Source organism: Polyodon spathula, chromosome 5 (assembly GCF_017654505.1).
Source record: "Polyodon spathula isolate WHYD16114869_AA chromosome 5, ASM1765450v1, whole genome shotgun sequence".
Classification (NCBI taxonomy): domain Eukaryota; kingdom Metazoa; phylum Chordata; class Actinopteri; order Acipenseriformes; family Polyodontidae; genus Polyodon; species Polyodon spathula.
In genome coordinates this window covers 12,419,846-12,444,110 of record NC_054538.1, presented here as the reverse complement: position 1 = coordinate 12,444,110, position 24,265 = coordinate 12,419,846, and the positions used below count along the sequence as shown (strand labels likewise).

Below are 24,265 nucleotides of genomic sequence, written 5' to 3'. Positions count from 1 at the left end.
TGCCTCCAATACAATGTGTAGAATCCCTGTTCTAGTGTATTATGTAATAAAATCGAAACTCCCCATGCAACACCCACGCATACAAGTTTCACTTTTGTTTTCTTCAAGCTGTCGTCATTGGCATTAAGTAGGCCTACACTGTTGCAGGACCGCACGGTATATGTGTATGAAGTATGAGTTTCGTAAAAGAAAGCCAGAGTAAAGATCATGTTAGTAATAACAATGGACTGCCATTTAAAAACTCGAGTGAAGAAGATCCCGAGCACCTGGAAAGAACAAGGGAAAGAGGAAAAGCTGAAGCCACTATCGTTAATGAAATTATGATAAATGCCCAGCCGCATAGTGAACAGAGGCGTAGACATACAAACCAGGTAGTAATGAATAATACAGCACTGTGATAACAAAACATGTTCTATACTGTATTTAATTGTTGATACCGCAGGGGTTTATTTTTTAAATGTATTTATTGTTCACAAACTACCAGTATATATTCATATTCTGCACTCAAGACTGCAGCGTGTTTATTAATTTATGTTATACTAAAGCTCCTCCCAGGATCAGGCTCGTTTTTCTTTTAAAGTTACGTATGACTGTCACTTTGGAGTTGTGGTGGACCCTGGGATATCAGTATAGCAACGGCCCGTGCAATAGAATATCAATAGAGCTGAAGAATTGGGTATTGTTGCCTATCACAATGCATCAAGTGATTTCTTGTACACTGATAGCTACTGTATTTCATTGCTTTGTAAAATGTACAACAGTGTACAGTTGCTTGCCCAGACATTTTGGTTAGAGTTAAAAAGTAATTAATTGTGATAACCGATTTTTTATACTTTAAATCGGTTTATTCCTTGATCTCAAGTGAAGTGGCTAATTAATTTTAGAGCTAATCCTTCGAATACAGCTTAATGAATTTAGGCAAAGTTGGCTTTTGGGTTTTGTTCAAAGCAATGGTTAAGCGCTGTTCTTAAACAAAAGTTTAGACACCGCGCCTTTAAAGTAACTGGCCGAATAGTAATTTTGAAAAAAAAGTTAATCAGTATTAACCTATTCAGCAATAATGTTGCTTTGACTAATTATTATATATATATATTATATATATAGTATAATATTATATATATATCTTATGTAATATATATATACATGTATATATTATATATATATATAATATATATATATATATATATATATATATATATATATATATATATATGTATATATGTAATATATGAATATATATATATGATCCACTGAAATCAAACATGGCAACCCTGGCCCTATTAAAAGGGCTGAAGAATTATTTTGAAATGTTGGATGTGTCAGTACAGGGGATTGTGTTAGCCATTGTTTTTATATGAAAGTAACAATTGCTGTTTTAATGTTTATAGTGTTCATGCAACCTTAGTTTCCCAAAGGACTACACCAAGGTGGGTTTGAAGTCAGAGAATGTCGGCCCACAGAGAGTAGTGCCCTCTGCTGGTCCCTCCACGCATTCTACATCACCTGTTTCTCTTGTAAGTAAGAACATAAGAAAGTTTACAAACGAGAGGAGGCCATTCGGCCCATCTTGCTCGTTTGGTTGTTAGTAGCTTATTGATCCCAAAATCTCATCAAGCAGCTTCTTGAAGGATCCCAGGGTGTCAGCTTCAACAACATTACTGGGGAGTTGATTCCAGACCCTCACAATTCTCTGTGTAAAAAAGTGTCTCCTATTTTCTGTTCTGAATGCCCCTTTTTCTAAACTCCATTTGTGACCCCTGGTCCTTGTTTCTTTTTTCAGGCTGAAAAAGTCCCTTGGGTCGACACTGTCAATACCTTTTAGAATTTTGAATGCTTGAATTAGGTCGCCACGTAGTCTTCTTTGTTCAAGACTGAACAGATTCAATTCTTTTAGCCTGTCTGCATATGACATGCCTTTTAAGCCCGGAATAATTCTGGTCGCTCTTCTTTGCACTCTTTCTAGAGCAGCAATATCTTTTTTATAGCGAGGTGACCAGAACTGAACACAATATTCAAGATGAGGTCTTACAAGTGCATTGTACAGTTTTAACATTACTTCCCTTGATTTAAATTCAACACTTTTCACAATGTATCCGAGCATCTTGTTAGCCTTTTTTATAGCTTCCCCACATTGTCTAGATGAAGACATTTCTGAGTCAACAAAAACTCCTAGGTCTTTTTCATAGATTCCTTCTCCAATTTCAATATCTCCCATATGATATTTATAATGTACATTTTTATTTCCTGCGTGCAGTACCTTACACTTTTCTCTATTAAATGTCATTTGCCATGTGTCTGCCCAGTTCTGAATCTTGTCTAGATCATTTTGAATGACCTTTGCTGCTGCAACAGTGTTTGCCACTCCTCCTACTTTTGTGTCGTCTGCAAATTTAACAAGTTTGCTTACTATACCAGAATCTAAATCATTAATGTAGATTAGGAATAGCAGAGGACCTAATACTGATCCCTGTGGTACACCGCTGGTTACCACACTCCATTCTGAGGTTTTTCCTCTAATCAGTACTTTCTGTTTTCTACATGTTAACCACTCCCTAATCCATGTACATGTGTTTCCTTGAATCCCAACTGCGTTCAGTTTGAGAATTAATCTTTTGTGCGGGACTTTGTCAAAAGCTTTCTGGAAATCTAAATAAACCATGTCATATGCTTTGCAATTATCCATTATCGATGTTGCATCCTCAAAAAAATCAAGCAAGTTAGTTAGGCACGATCTCCCTTTCCTAAAACCATGTTGACTGTCTCCCAGTACCCTGTTACCATATAGGTAATTTTCCATTTTGGATCTTATTATAGTTTCCATAAGTTTGCATATAATAGAAGTCAGGCTTACTGGTCTGTAGTTACCTGGTTCAGTTTTGTTTCCCTTTTTGTGGATCGGTATTACGTTTGCAATTTTCCAGTCTGTCGGTACCACCCCTGTGTCAAGAGACTGCTGCATGATCTTGGTTAGCGGTTTGTAAATTACTTCTTTCATTTCTTTGAGTACTACTGGGAGGATCTCATCCGGCCCAGGGGATTTGTTTATTTTAAGAGCTCCTAGTCCCTTTAACACTTCTGCCTCAGTTATGCTAAAGTTATTTAAAACTGGATAGGAACTGGATGACATGTGGGGCATGTTGTCAGTATCTTCCTTTGTAAAAACTTGTGAAAAGTAATCATTTAACATATTTGCTATTTTTTTTTCTTCCTCTACGATTTTGCCATTTGTATCTCTTAAACATTTAATCTCCTCTTTGAATGTTCTCTTGCTGTTGTAATATTGGAAAAACATTTTGGAATTGGTTTTAGCTCCCTTAGCAATGTTCATTTCTATTTCTCTCTTGGCCTTTCTAACTTCCTTTTTGACTTGCGTTTGCAGTTCTGTGTACTCTTTCTGCGTACTTTCTTTTTGGTCCTTTTTTAATGCTCTGTAAAGTGCCTTTTTTCGCTGAATATTTTTTTTAATTGATCTATTAAACCATTTTGGCAATTTAGTTTTACATTTAGATTTGTCTACTTTAGGGATATAATTGTTTTGCGCCTCTAGTACTACATTTTTGAAGAACAACCATCCTTCTTCTGTGGGTGTTTTCTCTATTTTACTCCAATCTACTTCTGTTAGTCTCTGTTTCATACCTTCATAGTTTGCTTTTCTAAAATTGTAAACCTTAGCTTTAGTCTTTACTTTTGGGGATTTAAAAAACACTTCAAATGAGACCATGTTGTGGTCTGAGTTTGCCAGTGGTTCTCTGACCTCTGTTTTAGTTATTCTATCTTCGTTATTTGAAAAGACTAAATCAAGGCATGCCTCCCCTCTAGTGGGTGCCTTCACAAATTGTGTTAGGAAGCAGTCATTTGTCATTTCCACCATTTCTATTTCATCCTTCGCGCTACCCACCGGGTTTTCCCATTTTATTTGGGGGAAGTTGAAATCCCCCATTAGTATGGCTTCTCCTTTGCTACACACATTTCTAATGTCATTGTATAACAGATTATTGTGCTCACCGTCTGAATCTGGCGGTCTATAGCATGCTCCTATTATTATGCCTTTTGAATTTTTGTCTGTTATTCTGACCCATATTGATTCGGTTTTATTTTCTTTGTCCAGGTTTAACACCTGGGCTTCAAGACTGTTTCTTATGTATAGCGCTACCCCTCCTCCTCTTCTGTCCTGCCTGTCTTTCCTATACAGTGTATACCCACAAATATTATATTCGTCCCCATCACTCTCAGACAACCACGTTTCTGTAACACCTATCACATCATAGTTACCTGTTAGTGCAGTAGCTTCAAGTTCTAGAATTTTGTTTCTGATACTTCTAGCATTTAGATAAATACATTTAATGGTTGTCTTACCTGAGTTGTTGTTATTGTTTTGATGCGGTCTCCCTTCTGTTTTTTTGTTGATTTCTCCCCCCTTCCTTTCTAGTTTAAATGCTTCCGAACCTGCTCGAGGATCTTTTCTCCGAGTAGACTAGTTCCCTTGTTATTTAAATGCAGCCCATCCCGTCTATACAGATAGTCCTCGTTGTAGAATGTGGTCCAATGATCAAGATAGGTGAAGCCTTCCCGTGTGCACCACGTCTTCAGCCATTCGTTTTGATTAATTATTTCCAGCTGTCCATATGGTCCTTTGCAAGGTGCGGGTAGTATACCAGAAAATACCACAGTTTTGGTTTTCTCTTTTAATTTCCTTCCTAGCTCTCTGAATTTGTTTTGCAGGGATTTTGGTCTGTCTCTTCCAATGTTGTTTGTACCGATGTGGACGACTACTACCGGGTCGTCTCCTGTTCGTTCTAGGAGCCTGTCCACGTTTTCAGTGATGTGCTTGACCGAGGCTCCCGGAAGGCAGCACACTGTTGTAGTAAGGGGGTCCAAACTGCGAATTGAACTTGCTGTGTTTCTCAATATGGAGTCCCCAACAATCATGACCTCCCTTCTTTTTGCTGTCTGGTCACCACTGTCAATAGGGTCCTGGATGTTGTTCCTTTCATTCTCTTGTTGTTGGTTCTGCTCATCAAAATTCTGAAGTGACTCAAATCTGTTGGTTGTTTTGATTTCTGGTGGTTGTGTTTGACAAAGTTTCTTTTTTTCCCTGCTTCTGCCTACCTGAACCCAGCTGTTCTGACCTTCTATCTCCCTGGTGGCTTTCAGTCTGTTAGGGGTGATGCAGACTTCCATGAATTGTGGGTGTGCCAGTTCCTCAAGATCCTGTTGCTGTCTCACTTCTTCCAGCTCCATTTCTAGCATACTTACTAGTTTATGCAAATCCTGGATCGCGCGGCACTTTACGCACACTTGGTTTAGCTCCGCTGGGTTTTCTCGGATTTCCCACATCAAGCAGGTGTCACAGATTACTGGCTTGAAGACCATGTTGAGGTTTTTTAATGTTTATAGAGAGCATACACCTTCATCCCAATGATCTACAGCTTGCTGGGTATGAGGTCAGAGAGTGTCAGCCCACAGAGAGTAGTGCCCTCTGCTGGTCCCTCCATGCACTCTACATCATCTGTTTCTCCTGTAAGTACTGTAGGTGTTAACCCCATCATAACTCAATGCACAATACTCCTGTATCATGATGGTTCTTGTGTTTACTCTTTATTTACACTTTCTTCTATTTTTTTTTTTTATATATGCTTGTGAGTTTAGTGTTATTTTTTTCTCATGTTTTTCACAGACAGCTTTGTAATAAGGCTTTGTACTAAGGTGCCCATAAGCGTATAATGTATTTGTATGAAAAAACAAAAGCAAGATTTTTAAACTGTGGCACACTAAGCATTTTTAGACTCTTATAAATCACATTTGAATCGTCTTAGTAATATGTATTCTGTTGTGTGCATTATAAATAGATATTTTCAATCTTCAGTTTTGTAAACAGACTAAACAAGCAGGTCTGGAATTATTTTATAAGTGGATTGCGGATGAAATAACCCAAGAGGCTGCACATGTATTTGAAAGTAAGTTCTAAAAACATTTAAGGAATGGTAAACTGTTTTATACTATTTGTGGACACACAGAAAACTGGTGAAAAACACATTTTATTTTTAGTGAACCAGTCACAACCATGCCAGTATAGCTGAAATTTGTAGTTAGTTATAAATCACTGAGATACCCATTGCGCTTTGGATTAGGTATCAGAGTGCTATTATACATTTATATTATATTTCTTGATTAAATAGTTAATTGCACCTCAACTATGTTTCTCCTGGAATTAAGCATAGGGTGTTATACTGAAGGATAGTTTGCTCTACATAAGGCTCTGTATATTTGAATTAAAACATTATTAATCGAAATGATTTGATAGGTGCAAACATTGATGAAGCACAGTTTCTTACTCTAACAAGAGAAGATGTGAACGAACTGATGCCAGGGCTGCCTAATTTTCAAATGAGAAAGAAAATAATGAATCTCATCATGGAAACGAATGTGAAGGTGGGTATGTACTTTGAGTCTATTTCATGTATAAAGTTGTTTGATTCAATGTGGTATGTGTTGCCATGGTGATTAGTGGTACAGGCAGGTATCTTTAACCTCCTGCACCGTTTGCTTCCAAGATCTAGATCACGTAGTTTAGTCAGTTCCCTGACTAGCCTGCAATTTGTTTACTGTCCAGCAGATGGTATTTGTGTACACAGTCAGCACTCACATATCCGACCCTATAAAATTTTGACTTCAGTGACCTTGTAACCTGGCCCCTACCACCCAAACAACCCCCTGCCCTGCACACACATACACGCGCTCACACACACACACACACACACACACACACACACACACACACACACACACACACACACACACACTCACTCTCGGGGTCAAGAAGAGTTGGAATGGATGATTGTTTGAATGGATGAATATAAAAAATACTACTGTCAGTGGGTGATATTTTGTGTGTAATAGGAAAGATATTTAAGAGTTTTTAGTTTTAGCCTTAATAGTAGAGTGTCTTTTCACTGAGAGACTTCTAATAATGGAGGTGATAAATTAAATTAAATAAAAAATAACGTAAAAAACTGCAATAGGGTAAGTGATAAAGCTGGAGGAATGTTCCAAGAATGTTTTAAGGTTTTCAAAAAAAAAAAAAAAAAAGTAAGCTCCACTTAAGTCCCAAAACCACATCCAGTGCCTGGCTTTATGGTGTGAAAAGAGTTAATAAACGAATTGTATTTTTGCAGAGTTCAGGAAGCAATATTTGCGTACATTCTGGAAAAGTACAACAACTGCTCCTTGGAAATGAAGATTTGAGGAAAGGTAAAAGAAATTGAAAATGAAAGTGATCATATCAACCACTTGACTGGCACTGAATGCATCACGTACATCCAAACAAACTTTTCTGACCATTGAAAAATACTTTTTAGAGAATGAGATAGCAAGCAGCTTGAACTGACAGGAGATAATGAGGGCTATTAACTTCACGGAACGGTGTGACACTGGGGAATCACTTTAACAAGCAGTCACCTTAGGTAACATAAAAGCCAGTGTAAAACAAATCAGTCAACCTTTTAGACCTTAAAGGAAAAAAAATATGTAACAAGTGGCATTCGAGGTGTTAAAATTATATATTTACATATAAATAATATATTTACATAGATAGTTTAACCATGCGTTGCATACAGTTGTCCTCTGCATTTAACGCTGCTACCAGTGTGATACCGATTCAGTGTTGCATGTATTTATGTATGTATGCAGCTTGATTGATTGACTGCAGTTGTGCCACTAATTAAATTTTTAATTTTACTTATTTTATTTTTTAAATAGATCCGCTTGTTTCTGGGAGTGCTGTGAAAAACGTTTATCAGATTCTCACGGATATGGAAGTAGATTTTCAGAAATGGTTAGGCGTGCTTCAGCAGCTGATTCAAGTTGTTGCCGAGTTGTCTCATCAAACGAAGAGGGAAGATTTAAATGATTTAAAACAAGATAAAGGCATTCAAACAGATCCCCCTGCTAATATCCCAGATAAACACAAAGACCATGAAGGGTTTCCTGCAAAGCCTAAACACCCTCCCATGCAAGGTATGTTTCCAGAAATCAGAAATTGGTGCAGTGGTTTGATTCGAGTAGCTACATAGGATTAAGTAATGATTTAGGTTGCATAATAATTAGGGCTGTCAAGCAATTAAAAAAAAGTAATCATGATTAATCTCACGATTAAAATTTGTAATCTTAGTTAATCTTGGTTTTATTCGCATATTTAATTGATTACTGCAACCATTTTATTAATTTGTTTTATTAATTATGCTATTATTATTATTATTATTATTATTATTATTATTATTATTACCTTGTTATCTTGAAGATCTGTTGACTCCATATGTCCCTGGTCGTTCCCTGAGATCAGAAAATGCTAATCTTCTGACAGTTCCTAAAATTCATTTGAACTCTGTTGGAGCCGGGGCATTTAGTTATAATGCCCCTTGTCTTTGGAACTTGCTCCTGATTCATATCAGGAATGCTAGCACAATTGATACTTTAAAATCATGTTTGAAAAAGTATTTGTTTTGGTCTGTTTATTTGTAGCTGGATTCTATATTAGACACAGGCTTTTTTATATTTATTTTGTGGGCTATATAAGTGAAATTTGCAATGTATTATTATTATTATTATTATTATTATTATTATTATTATTATTATTATTATTATTATTATCCAAAAAAAATAATTAATAAAAAATCATATGTTGGGACGTTTTTTTTTAGTATAAAGACCTAATTATAACAAAGGGTAAGAAATATCAAAATATAAATAAATCTGTCTTAATCATGTTTTACACAAAAAACAACAAATTTAAAAAACTTGGTTGACGATTCCGTTTTCAGGCACCACAATGAGTGGTGTTACGTAAAGTTTAATATGACATCAAATTCCTTAAAAAAGTAAAAGGAATTTTTTTTTTATTATTATTATTATTATAGTATTAATATTACTTATATATAAGGTAATAATAATAAATAATTAGGCATAATAATTATATTTTGTTCTCAGGAATCTGTCTAGTATCCGTAACGAGACAAGTCCAAAATCACACAAGACCGAACGACTGTACAATATAAAAATGTGTGAATGTTAATTAATAAAACTGTTTAGGTATTTAGTTAGACATCCATATCGTAAGTAAGTCGGGGTTTTGACATATTTCCCTTTTCAGGTTGCGTTGGCGTTTTTTGCAGGTGACGCCCTGTCTAACGGCCGCACTCAGCTTCAAAATAACAACCTATTTTATAAGACTAATCAGGTAAAGAAGGCGATTCCCCAATTAACCCATTTAATTACCCCTCACTGCAATTAGCGGTGGAAAATTACACACCGCTCACAATAAATAGCCGGTTTGGGTGAACCCTGTGTGTGTAAGCTACACATTACAAATGAAAGTGAATGGCACACAGAGACCTTAGCCTGGTACTAGCCATGGTGATGAGGATGCTCAGAAGTGAAAATGGAAATTTACCCACATGGAATTAGAGATTTTGGTACAAGCAGTACTTGTAACACACAGTAGTTGTCAGGTTGAGATGAATTGATATGTTTTTAGGTCCCGGTAATGTATAGATCATCAGCATTAATATACCCAAACTGTTACTGATATATATATATATATATATATATATATATATATATATATATATATATATATATATATATACGTACTGTATGTACAAAATTTTTCAAGGAAGTTATCGCGATAGGAGTCGAATTTCACCAATGAGAAGAATATTCTGTATAAAACAAGCAATACTATGTTTGGTATGATTCTTTTGTTACATCACATATCACTGCCTCACATCAGCTGTGACAGAAAGAGACACTTATTGCGATATTGCAAAGCGGGAGTTATTAATTGTTTGTTTCTGCACACACTTCTTTGACCCTCTGTTACCAGGGGAAGTCAGGAAGCAATCGATCACAGCGAACAAACAAACTAGATGCTTATAGTCTGATGTATTAGTACAAAAAAAAGTTTAAAAAACATAAACATTAAGAAATAATAAAGATATTTAAATACAACTTTCTGTAGTATATTTATATTTAAGTAGCGCCACGAGTTAATACAAAAGGTTGGTTTGATTATCTGTAATGACGGCGTTCTACTGTCTGAAGTTCAGTAAGGGTAAGTCCAAAATAGGTTGTTTTGCATCTAAACTAACAATTATTCAGCTTGGCAATAGGCAGAAATGGAATCTAGACATATTAAGGAACAAAATTATACCAAAAAATCTTAGTCTGATGGGGGCTGCAGCCAACTAAAAAACTAAGGCCTTTCTGAGTTTTGTCTCATTGATTATAACTTTTTTTTTTACGCAGATGGCAACTGCACTCATTGCGCTGTATGTTCGGTGTATTAAAATGGTGATGCAGGGAATGAGTTATAGTATGCTAAGAGGGTCAATACAGAGGAGTGTGATTAACATGCGTTAAAAAAAAAAAAAAAAAAAAATCTCCAAAGAAATTAACAAGTTAATCACAGAAATTAACTGTGATTAATTGAAAGCCCTAATATTACTGTAAAAACTGCAGTATAAGTAGCACTGGTGTATAAGTGCCCTCCTCCCCTCCCCTTTTTTTGAGACAACAATTTCAGGAAAAATCCTATAGCTCACTCCCCTCTTTTTGAGACCCCTAAAAATACCTAGAAAATAGACTTATACAAAGGTGTTTACAGTAAGTACTGCATAAAAATAATTTTTTTTTGAAACTATACAACACTTGAATTTGTGTAGATTCCCTGTGAAGGTACCGTTTCAGAATTTGCAAATCTAGCGCTGTGTCTAAAATTGCTAATACCTCTTGGGCAAAATTTAACAGCACCCTTGACTTTGACCTGTGATCTGTGACCTGTAGTGCCATATTGGGGTCATATGACATTTTGGTTTCAGGATCATAAACAAAATTAACATTTTGAGATACAGGCAACATATTCTTAGTCAAGATCAATCGTGGGTATCATAAAATATACTTTCGTGGAAGCATTTTGTAAAGCAGCCATCACTGTGTCAAAACCTGATATGGTTACTTAGAAACAATTTAAGATAGTGACTTTATATTTTCAAGGTTGTATGAACCCTTCATTCAAAATGTCATTGACCGATGACCTAGTACGGCTGCCATATTGAGGTCATTTGATGAATGTCTACTGTAGAGACACTACACTGTTTCACTAGCAATTGTTTTATCCTCTGATATCTCATATCAATAATACAGATCATACACTTTGGGATTTTCTTTTTCTTGCTATTTCCAGTTCTTAGAATCGAAACCCTCGTTACTGGGAAGACCTTTGGGGCAGAGATTAAATTCCTGGACAAACTATCTCAGAATCTCAGAAGCATGGGAGTAGCCCTTCAGAAGCAAGCCTATGATTATAATTCTGATAAGGTGCTTTTACTCTTTTGTCCTGTTATCTCTCGGATTGGCACTGATATTGATGCAGTTATCCAGAACATTTCACGTAAGTAAGACTGGTTTAAAATGTAACCTTTGGTGTATACAAGTGGATAATTTATCTAAGGCATGTATATCATATTCATTTGTTAGTGTTTGCTAGTTTTCAAATGTTTGCTTTAGTATTTGCTAGCTGGTGTTACTGGTTTGTTTTTACATTATTTTAATAATACTTAATGTCATAGCCTTATTGACTTTAATCCCCCCCCCCCCCCCCCCCCCCCCAATAGCTTATAAAAAGGTAATCCTGATGGTCATGCACCACTCTCGGAAAAAAGTATCATCTGAGAGCAGCAGATTGGTCAACAAGAGCAACGTGCTTGAAACAGTGGACTGCCTCTACTATGAAACTGATGGGTTCTATCACTGTGATGAAAATACAAAGGCAGTAACGTCTGCCTCCTCAGCTTTACTCAGGTACCAGAAGACTATGTAGGCCCAGCATGCCAATCATCTGAATTGCAGCACATCTGAAATGAAAGCACATTATGTTACTACGTGGTCCAGTCTTGATTACTTATGTCAGTACATTACATTTTAATTTTCTAAATGGAACTGTTGTGCAAGAAGAAACAACAATCTTGATTAGTGATCACGGATTCTGAGATGTGGACTTTTTGACAACTGTTGTATTCGTTGAGCACTTTTTGGTGTGGTTTTCTTCTTTAGGTGTGCCAAGGAAATCATAACTGTGACTATACCTACTTAATTAAAGTATCACAAAATGGGATATGAATAGTATGAAAGTGCACACATCATATAGCCTATTCAATAAATATATAGAGTCTACAGATTTGGTAAACATGATTAATAGCAAATTAAACCAGTACCTAATGTCAAGTATCTTGAGAGGACAGAAATGCAATGGAATGCAAAATCAGATAAAGATTAACTGTGTAATAGAAACTGTGTGTCCCTAGCATTCTTTGAAGAATGTTGTCACCAGTAGGCCGCATTATTCTGTATTTAGGCAAGCTGCTTTTTATATACTTGTGATATTACAAGAGTTCATGCAACTTTTTGTTCATCTGTCTTGGAAGTATACATAATGTACTGCACATATGAATGATGTCTTGTAAACATATGCAAATTAGGTTGTTCCATGCATAAATGCAAAAAAAAGGAGACAGACAGAGGCTTACATTATGTTTTATTGCATTTCTAGTTATGTTTGATGTACAATCCATCACTATGTTAGGAAGATCATTTACTGTCTACATGTATAGTGCAATAGTTCTAGTCCCATAGCAGTAGTTCAGCAGCAATGCGATGTCAAATTTTTCTTGAAGATAGATGTTTAGTTGTATGGCTTTTCAGGTAGTCCTGCATAACAAAAGCTGTCTATTACTTAACCACTCTGAAAAAAAAAAAGAAAAACAATAAAACCATCAGTTGCAATGCTCTAAAAGCCCCTTTAAATAACCTTCCCTTGACTATTGTTAAAAAACGTAGCTTTGTCCTGGGGTCCAATTACAGTAGCGTGTGATATTGATTTATTTATTTTATACCTTTTAAAGATCCAGTATCAACGTTTAACCTGCATAGTGTTGTGTTCTCTTTCAATTATAAACAGTGTTACCTGAAACAGTTTTCATGCTGTGTTTTGCTGTTCTCTCATTTTCCCTTCTCTGAGAGACTCGCCTCCTGCTGAGTTACTTGAACAAGTCCTTTGTGTATTTTTTATTTAGGCCTAAGTCCCGGAAATAAAATAGTTATAAACATTTGCTAATTATTTATTAAGTGATGTGTTGTCAAGACCTGTGGTCAAGAACAAAAAGATGTAGGCAAAAAAAAAGTATAAAACATATTGTCTATTCCTCACATGCTAGTCAAATCAGCAGTTATTATAATGTTGTACCTCTAATAATAGTGAGACAAGTGAAATACTGTTCTGTTTAATTTATTACCACCACAATATACAAAAAATAATTTATAGGGATGATTCTAGAGTTGGTTGATATTTTAGTATGTCAAACGTGTGTTTGTAAGTCTTTTTTATTACTATAGTAACATTAACATAAAATAAAAATTAAAAAAATTAATGAATAAATAGCTGATGCAAAATGCCAGGTTCGAAGGACCAGGCTTCTGGTTATGAAAGCCTGGTCTTCGTATTTAATTTACTAAATACAATTATTGGCTTTTTTAAACGAAAATTCAAAAATGACTTTTTAATGTCTAAAACAAATAAAATGTCTAAAACTGATAGACTAATGAAATTCATCCCAGAGTACACTGCTGCACGTAACGTCAGGCAGACTGTATCCTAGCAACACGAGAAGCTACTTTCTGTAAAAGTTAGCTCAGGGGAACCATGATACCACCTAACCGGAAAGAATGAAGATGCTAATTCAAAGACTGCATCCAAAAATGTAAACATACCACCACGCTCTGGGATAGAGTGGAATTGTCTCAAGCAGTCAATAATGCTAAAAAAAAGTACTGGAAGACATTTCAAGGTATCCTGGAAGACAGGGAACAGCACAGCAAGGTGCAATACAGATTATGAGTATTGTTGTAACTTACAGGGACATGACACTGGCTCTTTAATTTGAATCGGTAGGATCAAATATGTCATTGAACACGCATTTTAGTATCTTAAAGCCCCCTTTTTCTGGATTATCTGTGAGAATTTACTTTCAGTGTAAAAATTTATCTAATCTAAAATAGTCCCCTGCAATAAAGCAGTAGTCAGCCAATATAGTTGTCACTTTATATCCAGACATCCTTATAATGAGAAATTAAAATTGGGAGCCATGATTAAAGTACCTAACCCCTTCTGCATTGTAGGAGAGAACACAGTTTTTACTTTACAGATTGCAGTCTTGTATGGAGAACATCCAGGTATATGGAATGACTGGATGTGTCAATCACTGGATACAGAAACGGTTATGGGCCCCTCATCCACTCACATAGTATTCTGTTTGTAGCGCTCCAGAGCCTCCTCTGCCACTACTTCGGAGAATTTGGCATCATCCCAAGGGATATCACCAGGTACGGTGAAGGTCATTGGAGGGGAGTCAAACAGCTGAACTGAAACATTGGTGTCTCCAGGGTTATCTGGGTTCTGGCTTTCTCTGGAAATCACCTACAGAAATTTGTTAGGAGTTAAAAAAGCTTTGGGAACCACAGAATAACAAGCAATATTATTTTAGTGTGAAATTACTTGAAAGAAGTCAGTGAAAGCCAAGAGATTCATAGATTTCTATTGTATTCTATTTCATATCATTCTGCTATTAAGCACCTAATGATATCTAAATATAAGCCACTTACCCTCTGTAATAGAACAATACTGTACAAAGCCTAAATTACAGCAATGAATAACTACTTACATGACACCACCTTTTTCTGTTACAGTACCAAAACATTAAACCCTATTCTTAAAATAATTTGTACATGTTTTTAAATTTGGTAAATCAATTTGATTTTAAATAGAGTCTCTCTAAATGATGCTCACAGTTTTAATCTGGAAGAATTCGCCTGGCCTCTTGGTGGCGTTAGCGAGTGTAGACACCCATCCAAACTGTTTGTTGAGGGTGTCCATCAAGCTGGATGTATTCAGCATTTCCTGTTGGAATTTCTTCAGCAGCTCATCATATTCTTTCGTGAACCTCTCAAACATGGCCAGGGCTTTCTCAAACTCCTCCTTGAGGGGGCCTTCTAGTGGCCTTTTCCCAGAGCAATCTGAAAGAAAGATGTGTGCTACAGCTGAGCGGTGGAGGCCAGAATGAAATATATAATGTGCAGGAGGCAGCTTCTGAGAGCAAACATAGTGCTAGGAAGGTAGCCTACTTCTAAGTAACACACACATAATTTAAAAAGAAAAAAAAAATGTCAATTTTCCTATGCATTATATAGCCATTACTATCTAGTGGTATTTTTAAGTATACTTGCATTTATAATTATCTGTTATTCAAATGCATTTTCCAGATACTTTTAGCCTGGGTTAACCAGTGTGTAAACACTGTGTGTTGCTTGTACAGAACTACAGGTAATGTCCTTGTCAGCTATTATATGGCAAGTATGTAATTTACGTATGACTTCAGATTTGTGGGGGAAATGCGCATGTAGAGCTGGCAAGCTAATTTTCCATTCATGGAATGTACTATAGTTTAAATATGGTATAGCTTTCCACACATCTTGGTAACTTTGTTAAACTCTGATGTAGTGAATATTTTTTTTTTTCACTTATAGCTTGCTACTTTCACTTGCAGTATTAAATATTAACAGTAGTTGTATTCCGTTAGTAGTGAGCATATAGGCCAGAAGAGACTTGTATTATACTTGTAAAAAATAATACAAAAAAACTATAATTAAGAAATCATAGTGAACACTAACAATGTGGAAAGGCATAATGGTCTTTTTTGTTATACTTTATGTCTTATGGTCTTATATATTTAAATTGTGCGTCCATCAAATGATATTAACAAAAACACTTTCTTTGTTTTTTATTATTATTATTATTATTATTATTATTATTATTATTATTATTATTATTATTAGCAGTGTGTATTGCTATACTTCTTGCTGGGTCCTAAATGTACATTACCAATGGACAGTATGTCTTTGCATTTTTCACACTCTTCCTTCAGTTTGAGACACCCTGCGGAATTGCGTCGAATTTCACGGCACGTCATGCGGTCCCCTCTGTTTTGTCCGTATTCAATGACATCTTCACTGACCTTTCCATCTAGATAAAAGAAGGTAAAATAAAAGCTACAGTCCAAAAAAATTTTTAGATCCCAGGTTGAGAATCACTTCTGAGATAAAAGCAGTGTCATCAGTCACCCCCTGCAATGGATGTTGTACTATCCAGAGAGAACATAAACCTCTTCCAAAATGAAAATCTTTCAATATTGTAAGTGGTGTTTAACAAAATGTTTCCTCAACAAAGTTTAATGGTGATTTTTATTGAAACAGTAGATATTCTTTGAAAAGCAGTGTTACAATACTATTTTTAGAGCTACTGAAAACCTGAACAGCAAAAGCTCTGTTAACAAAATCAATGCACTTTTGTTGATTTATTGGCATGTGAAACTTTACATTTAGTCTTTGTTTCTCTCTCCAGATATGCTGGCCATAAATCCTATTAGTTGTGCATATCATGTGTCAGTTTGTGGAAACCCAATGTAAACAGACCTGCCTCTTTCTTCCAAATAACAGCCTGTGTGCACTTACTGCAGTGTATGCATTTTTCACTTGAGTGCTTGCAGTCTAGGCATTTTTTTTTTACCAGAAGAACAGTGTAATGTAATGTAATATAATAAAATAAAACAAAGCTATACCACTGTGTAATGCTAAAAGAAAAACTAAGAGTTACCTGTTGAAGAAGGTGTCATCGTGTCATATTGACCCAGTCTTTCCATGTGTCGGTTGGCCGAGTCAAACATTCTCTGGGCCATGTGAAACATTGGCTGAAACATGCCATGAAAACCTTGTTCGAACATGGGAAACCTGGAGCTGGGGAAATTCATTCTGAAAGATGGCATCCGGGGAAAGTCGCTGAAGAACGGGCGGTGAAAGGAGGAGTGCATCTGATCAAAGACCTTCATACTGTCATGAAAGATCCCGTCCACCCCGTCAGCAACTTCTGAGTAGTGTTCCTCAAGGTCTTTGAATCTCCTATCTTGTTCTTTGTCTTCCTCCAGGAGAGAGTCCATCCTTTCTCCATTGATCCAAATAGAAATAGGAGAGGTCCTATTGAGCAATTCTTCGAGCTAAGGGAAAGAAAGTAGAACGATTTTGTTTTGCTGGTGTTAGACATGTGCTAAGTTATCCCATAAGTTTGTGGATAGAGTGGATAATGTCCAGTACTGTCTGTGGCCATTAAGAAATTCTAGGAAATCAAAACTTAATATCATGAAATCATGAACCTCCCTACAGTTAAAAAAAATAAAATAAAAAATACACTTACTTTTTTTCCCACCATGCCTGAGCCACTGCTGCAGGTCCTGGAATAAAACCTGATGCATGTGTTTTTCAGGCATGGTTTACACTCCTCCCACAAGGCCTGCATTGTTTCATTGCACACTTCCTGTTCTGCATTTAGTTTTGACTCGACTTCCTGGGCATCCTTTAGTGCGTCCTAGAAGGAAAACCGAATAGGTCACTTTGCAACTGAATGTAGTCAAGAGCTAAATCACCAAATATTTTTTTACAGAGTCTAAAATAGCTGGGGGGCTATATACAGTTTACTAATTCAACAGTGTCTACTGCCTTTTACCAATTGGTTTTAATCCTATTCAGTTCAAGTTTGTCTCCCAACGGACATTAGTCCAATTCAACACAATTGTCAGTCTCTGCTTGAATTGGTTATAGCAAAAAAATAACATTTACCTGCCATCCACAATACATCTCTCTTTACATTCTCAAGCTCAAAAATCTTAAGCAGTAAGTATCAATAAGAAGGTTTTATGTAAAGCCAAAATCAGCTGGTGCAGTTACAAACCTCCTTCATCTTTTTGGTTCTCTCTAATATGCTTAAATACTTCTTGTGCTCTTCCCCAGACTTCTCCATCAGTCTCTTCATCTGCTTGACTCCATTGATAGCGTTTTCAATGTGTTTGTCTAAATACTTCTCTCCCGACAGGGATATTTCTGTGAAATTCAATTTATAATCGAGTTGCTTAACAGGTAAAATGCACAAGTAATATTTAAAAATACACATCTTATCAGTACACATCTTATCAGCACCATCTTACAATCTGACATTATGCAAACCAGTGCGCAGCCAGGATTTGGTTGGGGGGGGGGAGGATTTTTGCAGATGGGTAATAATTAGAGCTGTTAATTAATTGCAGTTAACTCCTGTCTTGTCCCTCTTAGCAACATTCTTTATTTTGTTGGCACAGGTTTGTTGCTTTTTATTATAGCATTAGTACTTGCTTAAAGTACCACCATGGCAACTGTGGGCGTGTTGTTTTATTCACCGCTGCAAAGAAACTGGTAAGGTGGAAGTACCTTCACTGGTGACTGGATTAAAACAAGTTTGGTGACTAGTAGTCAGAGAAAACTTTGTGCTGTGGCGACAGGCAAGGCAGTAGACAGACTTGCAGTGGCCAGAAAGACATTTTTAGAATAACGGGAGAAAGGTTTGACGATTGGTTAAACAGATTGGGACCATTGCTTCAACACAAAAATACACATGCAATGCAATCTATCATTTTGTGACACCTGCAAAAAGACAGGCAGAGCTACTGGCAATTCCCAGCAAAGTGTGGCCACAAGCTTCCAACTTCACTCTGTACTTCAGGGTTTTCTTGCTCTTCACAAATCTGTCATACACTTTTCTCTCTAGTAACATGCTAAATTAAATTTAATAGGAAATTCATACAAACGTTTTGACATGTTTTTATTATTATTATTATTATTATTATTATTATTATTATCGTGTTAAGCAGTTCTCTTTATGACTTAATTGCTATGACATTACGCCGATGTTTGATAACACTCACTGTCATCTTTACAAACTCCAACTTAAATCAGATGTCTTATACTACTTAAATGGAAGGAAAAGGTTGATAAATGAATGGGATTTGGTAGGACTTCTATTATTTACTATTTCCTAAACGATTTGCCGTCAGATTTGACTAAAATGTTTCATTTGGTCTCCCCACACCACATTGGCAGTATCTATGGCGGCATCCATGTTGTGTTGGTGAATCTCACAGGTTTCTAGCCCGATGAGTCTGGTGTCTCCTCGGTGAGTTTAACAGTTCGGTGAGCGTCACCTGTTGTCTTTAACAAGAGTTCATTGACCGCACAGTGCCACTGGTTAAGCAAACGGTGAATAAAACAACGCGCCGATCTTCCCCCTTGTCCCGACACCCCAAAACACACAGTTCAGCAGCCATGTCACAGTGCGTAAGCTCTTCCAGTAACTTAAAGCAACAGTAGCATTAGCTGCGAAGTACCAACTAATCATTTTGCCGTATTAATTCTACACTATTAACATTAATAAAATAATCTGAACAGTGCTCAACACTGTAATCTGGCCAAAACAACAGAAAATACATTCCAACAATAAAGGCCATAATTTCTACATTAATCTGCAATTCGGACGTCTCATTGCACGTCAGGTTGAACAGTATGTGCACACGCGTTGTCCAATCAAAGGAGTCGAAGGCTGAATCTGGAGTAAACATGACAGGACTATGCCCAATCACAACTAGATATGTGTTTGATTTTTCAAGTAGGCGGGCAGCGAAACAACCACTCACGGATCAGAGGTTACATTGATTAGGACAGGGGTTTACAGTGTCGCTGGGTCTGACTCTTTTTTTCTTTCTCCCACGTCGTTAAATAATGAATTTCAACCCCCCCCCCCCCCCCCCCCCCCCAAGCTACGCCACTGATGCAAACACACAATCAGGAATTGTATTGCTTAAGCATTATTGTTGATTGGTAAGATTCCGTTATTTTTTCATTCCTGTAGAAAATATTGAAAGTATTTTTTAATGTAGCACATATTTTAACTAATAATTTACTGAACATCCTACCAGCAAAACCTGATTTGGTACTTACGTTTAAGATCCTCTGGTGAAGGTCTATTTTGACATTCACACAAAGAATAGAGCAGGCACACAACCAGGAACGACACGGCTACCCTCATCTTCATAACCGTTTAAAGAAACAAAACAGCTGGAATGGGTCTGAAAGAAAATATTCATTTTTAAAAAGGTACGAAAAGAGCCGTAAAAATAGCTCTTTCTACCTATGTACCACTGTCAGTTAATGTTAAATACAATACAACAAGAAGAAACTTATAGAGACATTTTTCCAATTACTTTGAAAAAAAAGCAGACCAAACTTTGCCCTCGAGAAACGCGTAGACAATCTGTCCATTAGCTGTACTGTAAACCAAATCTGTATAACCTGCCCAGCATGTTTACAATGGTGATGATAAAAGCCATCTGTTTAAATACTGTACTACGTGACTGCAAGATGCATCCGTGTGAATCATAGTTCATAGTTTAAAAAGAACCATATATCTACCTATGTACCACTGCCAGTTAATGTTAAATATAATATAAACAATTTAGATTGCTATTGTATATCAGTTTTCTTTGACTGTACATTAAGCAGAGTGAAGAAAAGACCATAGAAGATAATAATAGAATCGAAAAGACAGATTCATTTTAGGAATTAGGAACCCAAACACACCACCACGTGGCAGCTTGCCAGTACTGCACTGGAACTGACTGAAGGTTCAAATTGAGAACTTACATGGGCCAACGCGCATTTTTTTCGGAAACCTCTACCTTCAGATATGCTTGCTAGACCATTGCTCTCATTCCACGTTCTGCAGAACAATATCTGCAGTTTGTTTGAAATGTGTAAGCTGTATAGTTCAATTATTTTACAAATATCTTTTCACTTATTTTTCTTTCCCAGTTATTTGCACAGTTCATTTCACCTCTGCTACTAAGCATGGTTGTTGATTTTCATACCTACCATATGTTGGTATTGTCTGAGTTTAGAAAAACTCTTCTACATTATATTATTTCTGAAAAAAACAAGTCCTGAAGTGTTGCATGTGGGTAGTCTGTGGCCATCCTCAGGAGCTCGAGAGGTATATAACACATACAATTTATGGAAAATAAAGTATATTTAACCTAAACTAAACATCAGAATTCTGGAAATTACTTTCCTTAGCTCAAGCTGTGTATCTGCTCACAACATCGTTTAGAAAAATGCAATTTCTTTCTTCTTCTTTCTTTCGCTGGATTCAAATGAATGCAAAATGATTATAAAATGAGATCCAGGAAAATGATTCGTAGCATACGAAAAGCGGATCAAAAGTTAAAACTCTCAATAATTGTGGAGCAATAGAAAGAGCTGGTTTGCAGTTCACATGTAATCCAGCAGGAGGGCACTCATCATCTCAATAAAACACACATCAAAATATCTAAGCTAACATTCTGTACAGCTTTGAAAAGCTCAAAGCATAGCAAGACTTATACTCAACAAAGCTAAGCTTTTTACAGTGTTTCCTTTGGAATGCATTTGTATTTGGTTTTAAAAGACATTCAAGGTCAGAATATTATAAGAGTGTTAACAGTTGTGCTACATTGTAGTAAATATGGCTTTACAGTGCCCCATGCCTTTTCTCAGCAAATAAACTGTGAACAGGAATTTTCGGGAAAACAGAGGCTGTCAGTCAACATGAACTGTTATATAACTTGCGTAATATGCTCATGGCACTGAAATGCATTATGTAACCAGAACTTTGAGCCATCATGTGTTTGCAGTGCAAATCTAGCAATGTGGCAGTTATTGATTGTCTGCTTGTTTTCTTTTCTTTTTCTGCGGAGCTGTTTAAATCCTGATGATACTAAATATAATATTACCAGTACAGCAAATGCAGTGACACAAAGTGAGCATTAGTGAAACTTATTTTTTTTTGCTTCAAAAAGAAAAAACTGCATTATATTGAAAGCTAGCTTTAAAGGTTTACAGGGTACATTTTTAAACATAACTAAGGTTTCAATGGTTATATCATTATATATTATATGTATTATATAAGTGCCACTTTTTAAAATGTTTTAACTGGTAATAATGATCTTATTAACACATATATCTAACATATGCTATTCATTTGGCGTTAATGGTTAGTAATATATATATATTAGTTAACCTGATCTCATTCTTAACAACTAAGAGCATAATTTGTTAATATAGTAAGATTTTTTGTTAATAGTTAATGGGCCACTCCTATGCTGGGTTTGTTTGGGTTTTTTTTATGTTGTTTGTATTTCTTTGCTCAGGTATACCCACTGCTGTGCAATTTTTGACGTAAATATTAAATTATTTTATAAAACCATATTAAATAAAACCGTTCCTCATCTCACAACCTGCATTTCCAACAGCGTAACAGCAGATATGCAGCATATATTAATGCAGGGTACAGAAGGGCAATTGTTTTTTCTTTAGTTACACCTGTAACTAAAGGTAAATTACCTTTTTGACTGGAATGTTTTCCATTTTCATTGACTTATTAGAGTAATCAATCCCAGGGGATAAACTCCCTTTGAAAAGGTACTTGATTGGAAGGAAACTCATCTGAACCATTATACCCTGGATGTCAAATTCATTTGCTTTGGAAGTCAAAATAAATAAATAAATAATAAATCAACAGCCAAGTACTGTATGTTAAATAATTATGTCATTTAATCGAGTCCTGAGGGCAGGCTGAGCTGACAAAGGAATCGAACGTGCTTACATCTCATTCACCATGCTGCACTAATTTAACTAGAACAAGTGAGCCAGAGGCGGGTTTGGATCACTGTAATAACTGGTCATACATTATAATCATTTTCACATTTAAAATGCAAAATCAGATATGACTTCTAGTCTCTACCTGTTTTAAGTATGACAGTACTGCAGCAATGCAATGTTAAGAAATATGAAATCAGAAATACTTTATGATGCTACAAAGTGTAAACCATGATGAATACTGATTAAAGAAGGATACAGCATAATTAAATTACAGGTGATTTCATGCATCAACATTGCTAATTTAGTTGCATCGTAACATTAGCATTGTAGTTATTATATATATATATATATATATATATATATATATATATATATATATATATATATATATATATATATATTTAAATGTTACTTTCAGGATATTTTAACCCATAATTAAATAAATATGAAAAAATAATATATTTGGTCTACTTACCCTCTTAATTGTTTGCTTCTCCCAGTGGAAGCACTGAATAGAGGCTGTGTTATTGTAGGTATTTATACCTAGCAGTGATGTTTGACGCTGGAGTGAGTCACCCTTGGAGAATGCTCTTTGCGGTTTGGGAGTTTTCTAGAAGTTGTGTGGTTGTCTGTGATGACTGTGCTGCTCCTAATTCTCCCAGTAGTGGGCAATGTTATACCACAAATATCAGGTAGAATATACCACTGCAATACCAACAGAAGGAGCCTTCATTACTGTATATACTGCCAGGAGATATAATTTCACTTAAGGTTTAAAAACAGTTGCACAGTTTACTCATGTTACATTCTGAGGTTGGATGCAATATATGTTGCTAAATCTCCAATGTCATTTGTAATGTTTAACCCTTTAATTCTAGGTTTTCATTATATCAAGCTGCACCCAAACATTTTATGTTGCATATGGCACCTTTCTTGGGCAATTAAACCAAACAAAACAAATTCAATTCAGAGAGACACTGAGAAACTGCATGAAATCATATTTCATATTTTAATATTTGAATGGATTTACTCACCTTTCTTCTATTAGAATATAGTTCTAGATATACATTCCATAGTAAAGTCATGGTAAATTAGAGCCATGGAAAACTGTGTAACGTAATGGTACACTTTGGTTTACAATGTGTAGTTACTGTATATTAGGGTACATTTTGTACTAAGGAATTAGTCTTGCTTTCCTTGTACTGTGTTGAATGACAGTGGATAAAAAACCACCTTAAGGGCACAATGCCAGGGCAGCTCCCTGCAGTAAATAACAGGCCTAATTCCGCAGTGCCAAGATCAAAATGCCACTTGGAAAGATTTTGAAATATATCTGTTTTATCATAATTATTCAATGTTTTCTACACACACCACATTCTGACATTCTCTCTAAGTTGTTTTGTTTTTATTTTTTATTTTTTTGTAGTATGTGTGTCTATAGAAGTAGTCACTGTTTTTCAATGTACTCGTTTGTACAATCTGACATTTCAGGAGAGGCTCTCACTAGCATTCTCCCTATGGTTTTGCCATAATTCTGATTCTTGATTCCAATTCTAAGGTGGTTGATTCCTTTATTGAAATTTATAGATATTACTATAGGCTGTTAGAT

At 35.8% G+C, this 24,265-nt stretch overlaps 2 protein-coding genes across 4 annotated transcripts; one reads left to right on the top strand and one right to left on the bottom strand.

Moving 5' to 3' along the window:
* Positions 1 to 101: 101 nt before the first annotated feature.
* LOC121315568 lies at positions 102 to 12,468 on the top strand. Of its 2 annotated transcripts, XM_041249769.1 has the most exons (8): positions 102 to 371; positions 1,389 to 1,514; positions 5,867 to 5,957; positions 6,305 to 6,432; positions 7,176 to 7,251; positions 7,759 to 8,016; positions 11,240 to 11,446; positions 11,670 to 12,468. In XM_041249769.1, the coding sequence occupies exons 1-8, from the start codon at positions 174 to 176 to the stop codon at positions 11,873 to 11,875; spliced, it is 1,290 nt and encodes a 429-aa protein (XP_041105703.1). In that variant the 5' UTR covers positions 102 to 173; the 3' UTR covers positions 11,876 to 12,468. The 2 variants fall into 2 exon arrangements, with proteins under 2 accessions (XP_041105703.1, XP_041105704.1); XM_041249770.1 differs by lacking the exons at positions 102 to 371; positions 1,389 to 1,514 and adding an exon at positions 5,320 to 5,520.
* Positions 12,469 to 12,572: 104 nt separating this feature from the next.
* Positions 12,573 to 23,269, bottom strand: clu (clusterin). Of its 2 annotated transcripts, none has more exons than XM_041249767.1 (9): positions 23,132 to 23,266; positions 19,963 to 20,090; positions 17,888 to 18,036; positions 17,354 to 17,524; positions 16,760 to 17,156; positions 15,989 to 16,129; positions 14,897 to 15,123; positions 14,352 to 14,527; positions 12,573 to 12,796 (listed from the first exon to the last, which is right to left on the bottom strand). In XM_041249767.1, the coding sequence occupies exons 2-9, from the start codon at positions 20,054 to 20,056 to the stop codon at positions 12,784 to 12,786; spliced, it is 1,368 nt and encodes a 455-aa protein (XP_041105701.1). In that variant the 5' UTR covers positions 20,057 to 20,090; positions 23,132 to 23,266; the 3' UTR covers positions 12,573 to 12,783. The 2 variants fall into 2 exon arrangements, with proteins under 2 accessions (XP_041105701.1, XP_041105702.1); XM_041249768.1 differs by lacking the exon at positions 12,573 to 12,796 and adding an exon at positions 12,836 to 13,129 and having other exon boundaries at positions 23,132 to 23,269.
* Between the last annotated feature and the right edge of the window lie 996 nt (positions 23,270 to 24,265).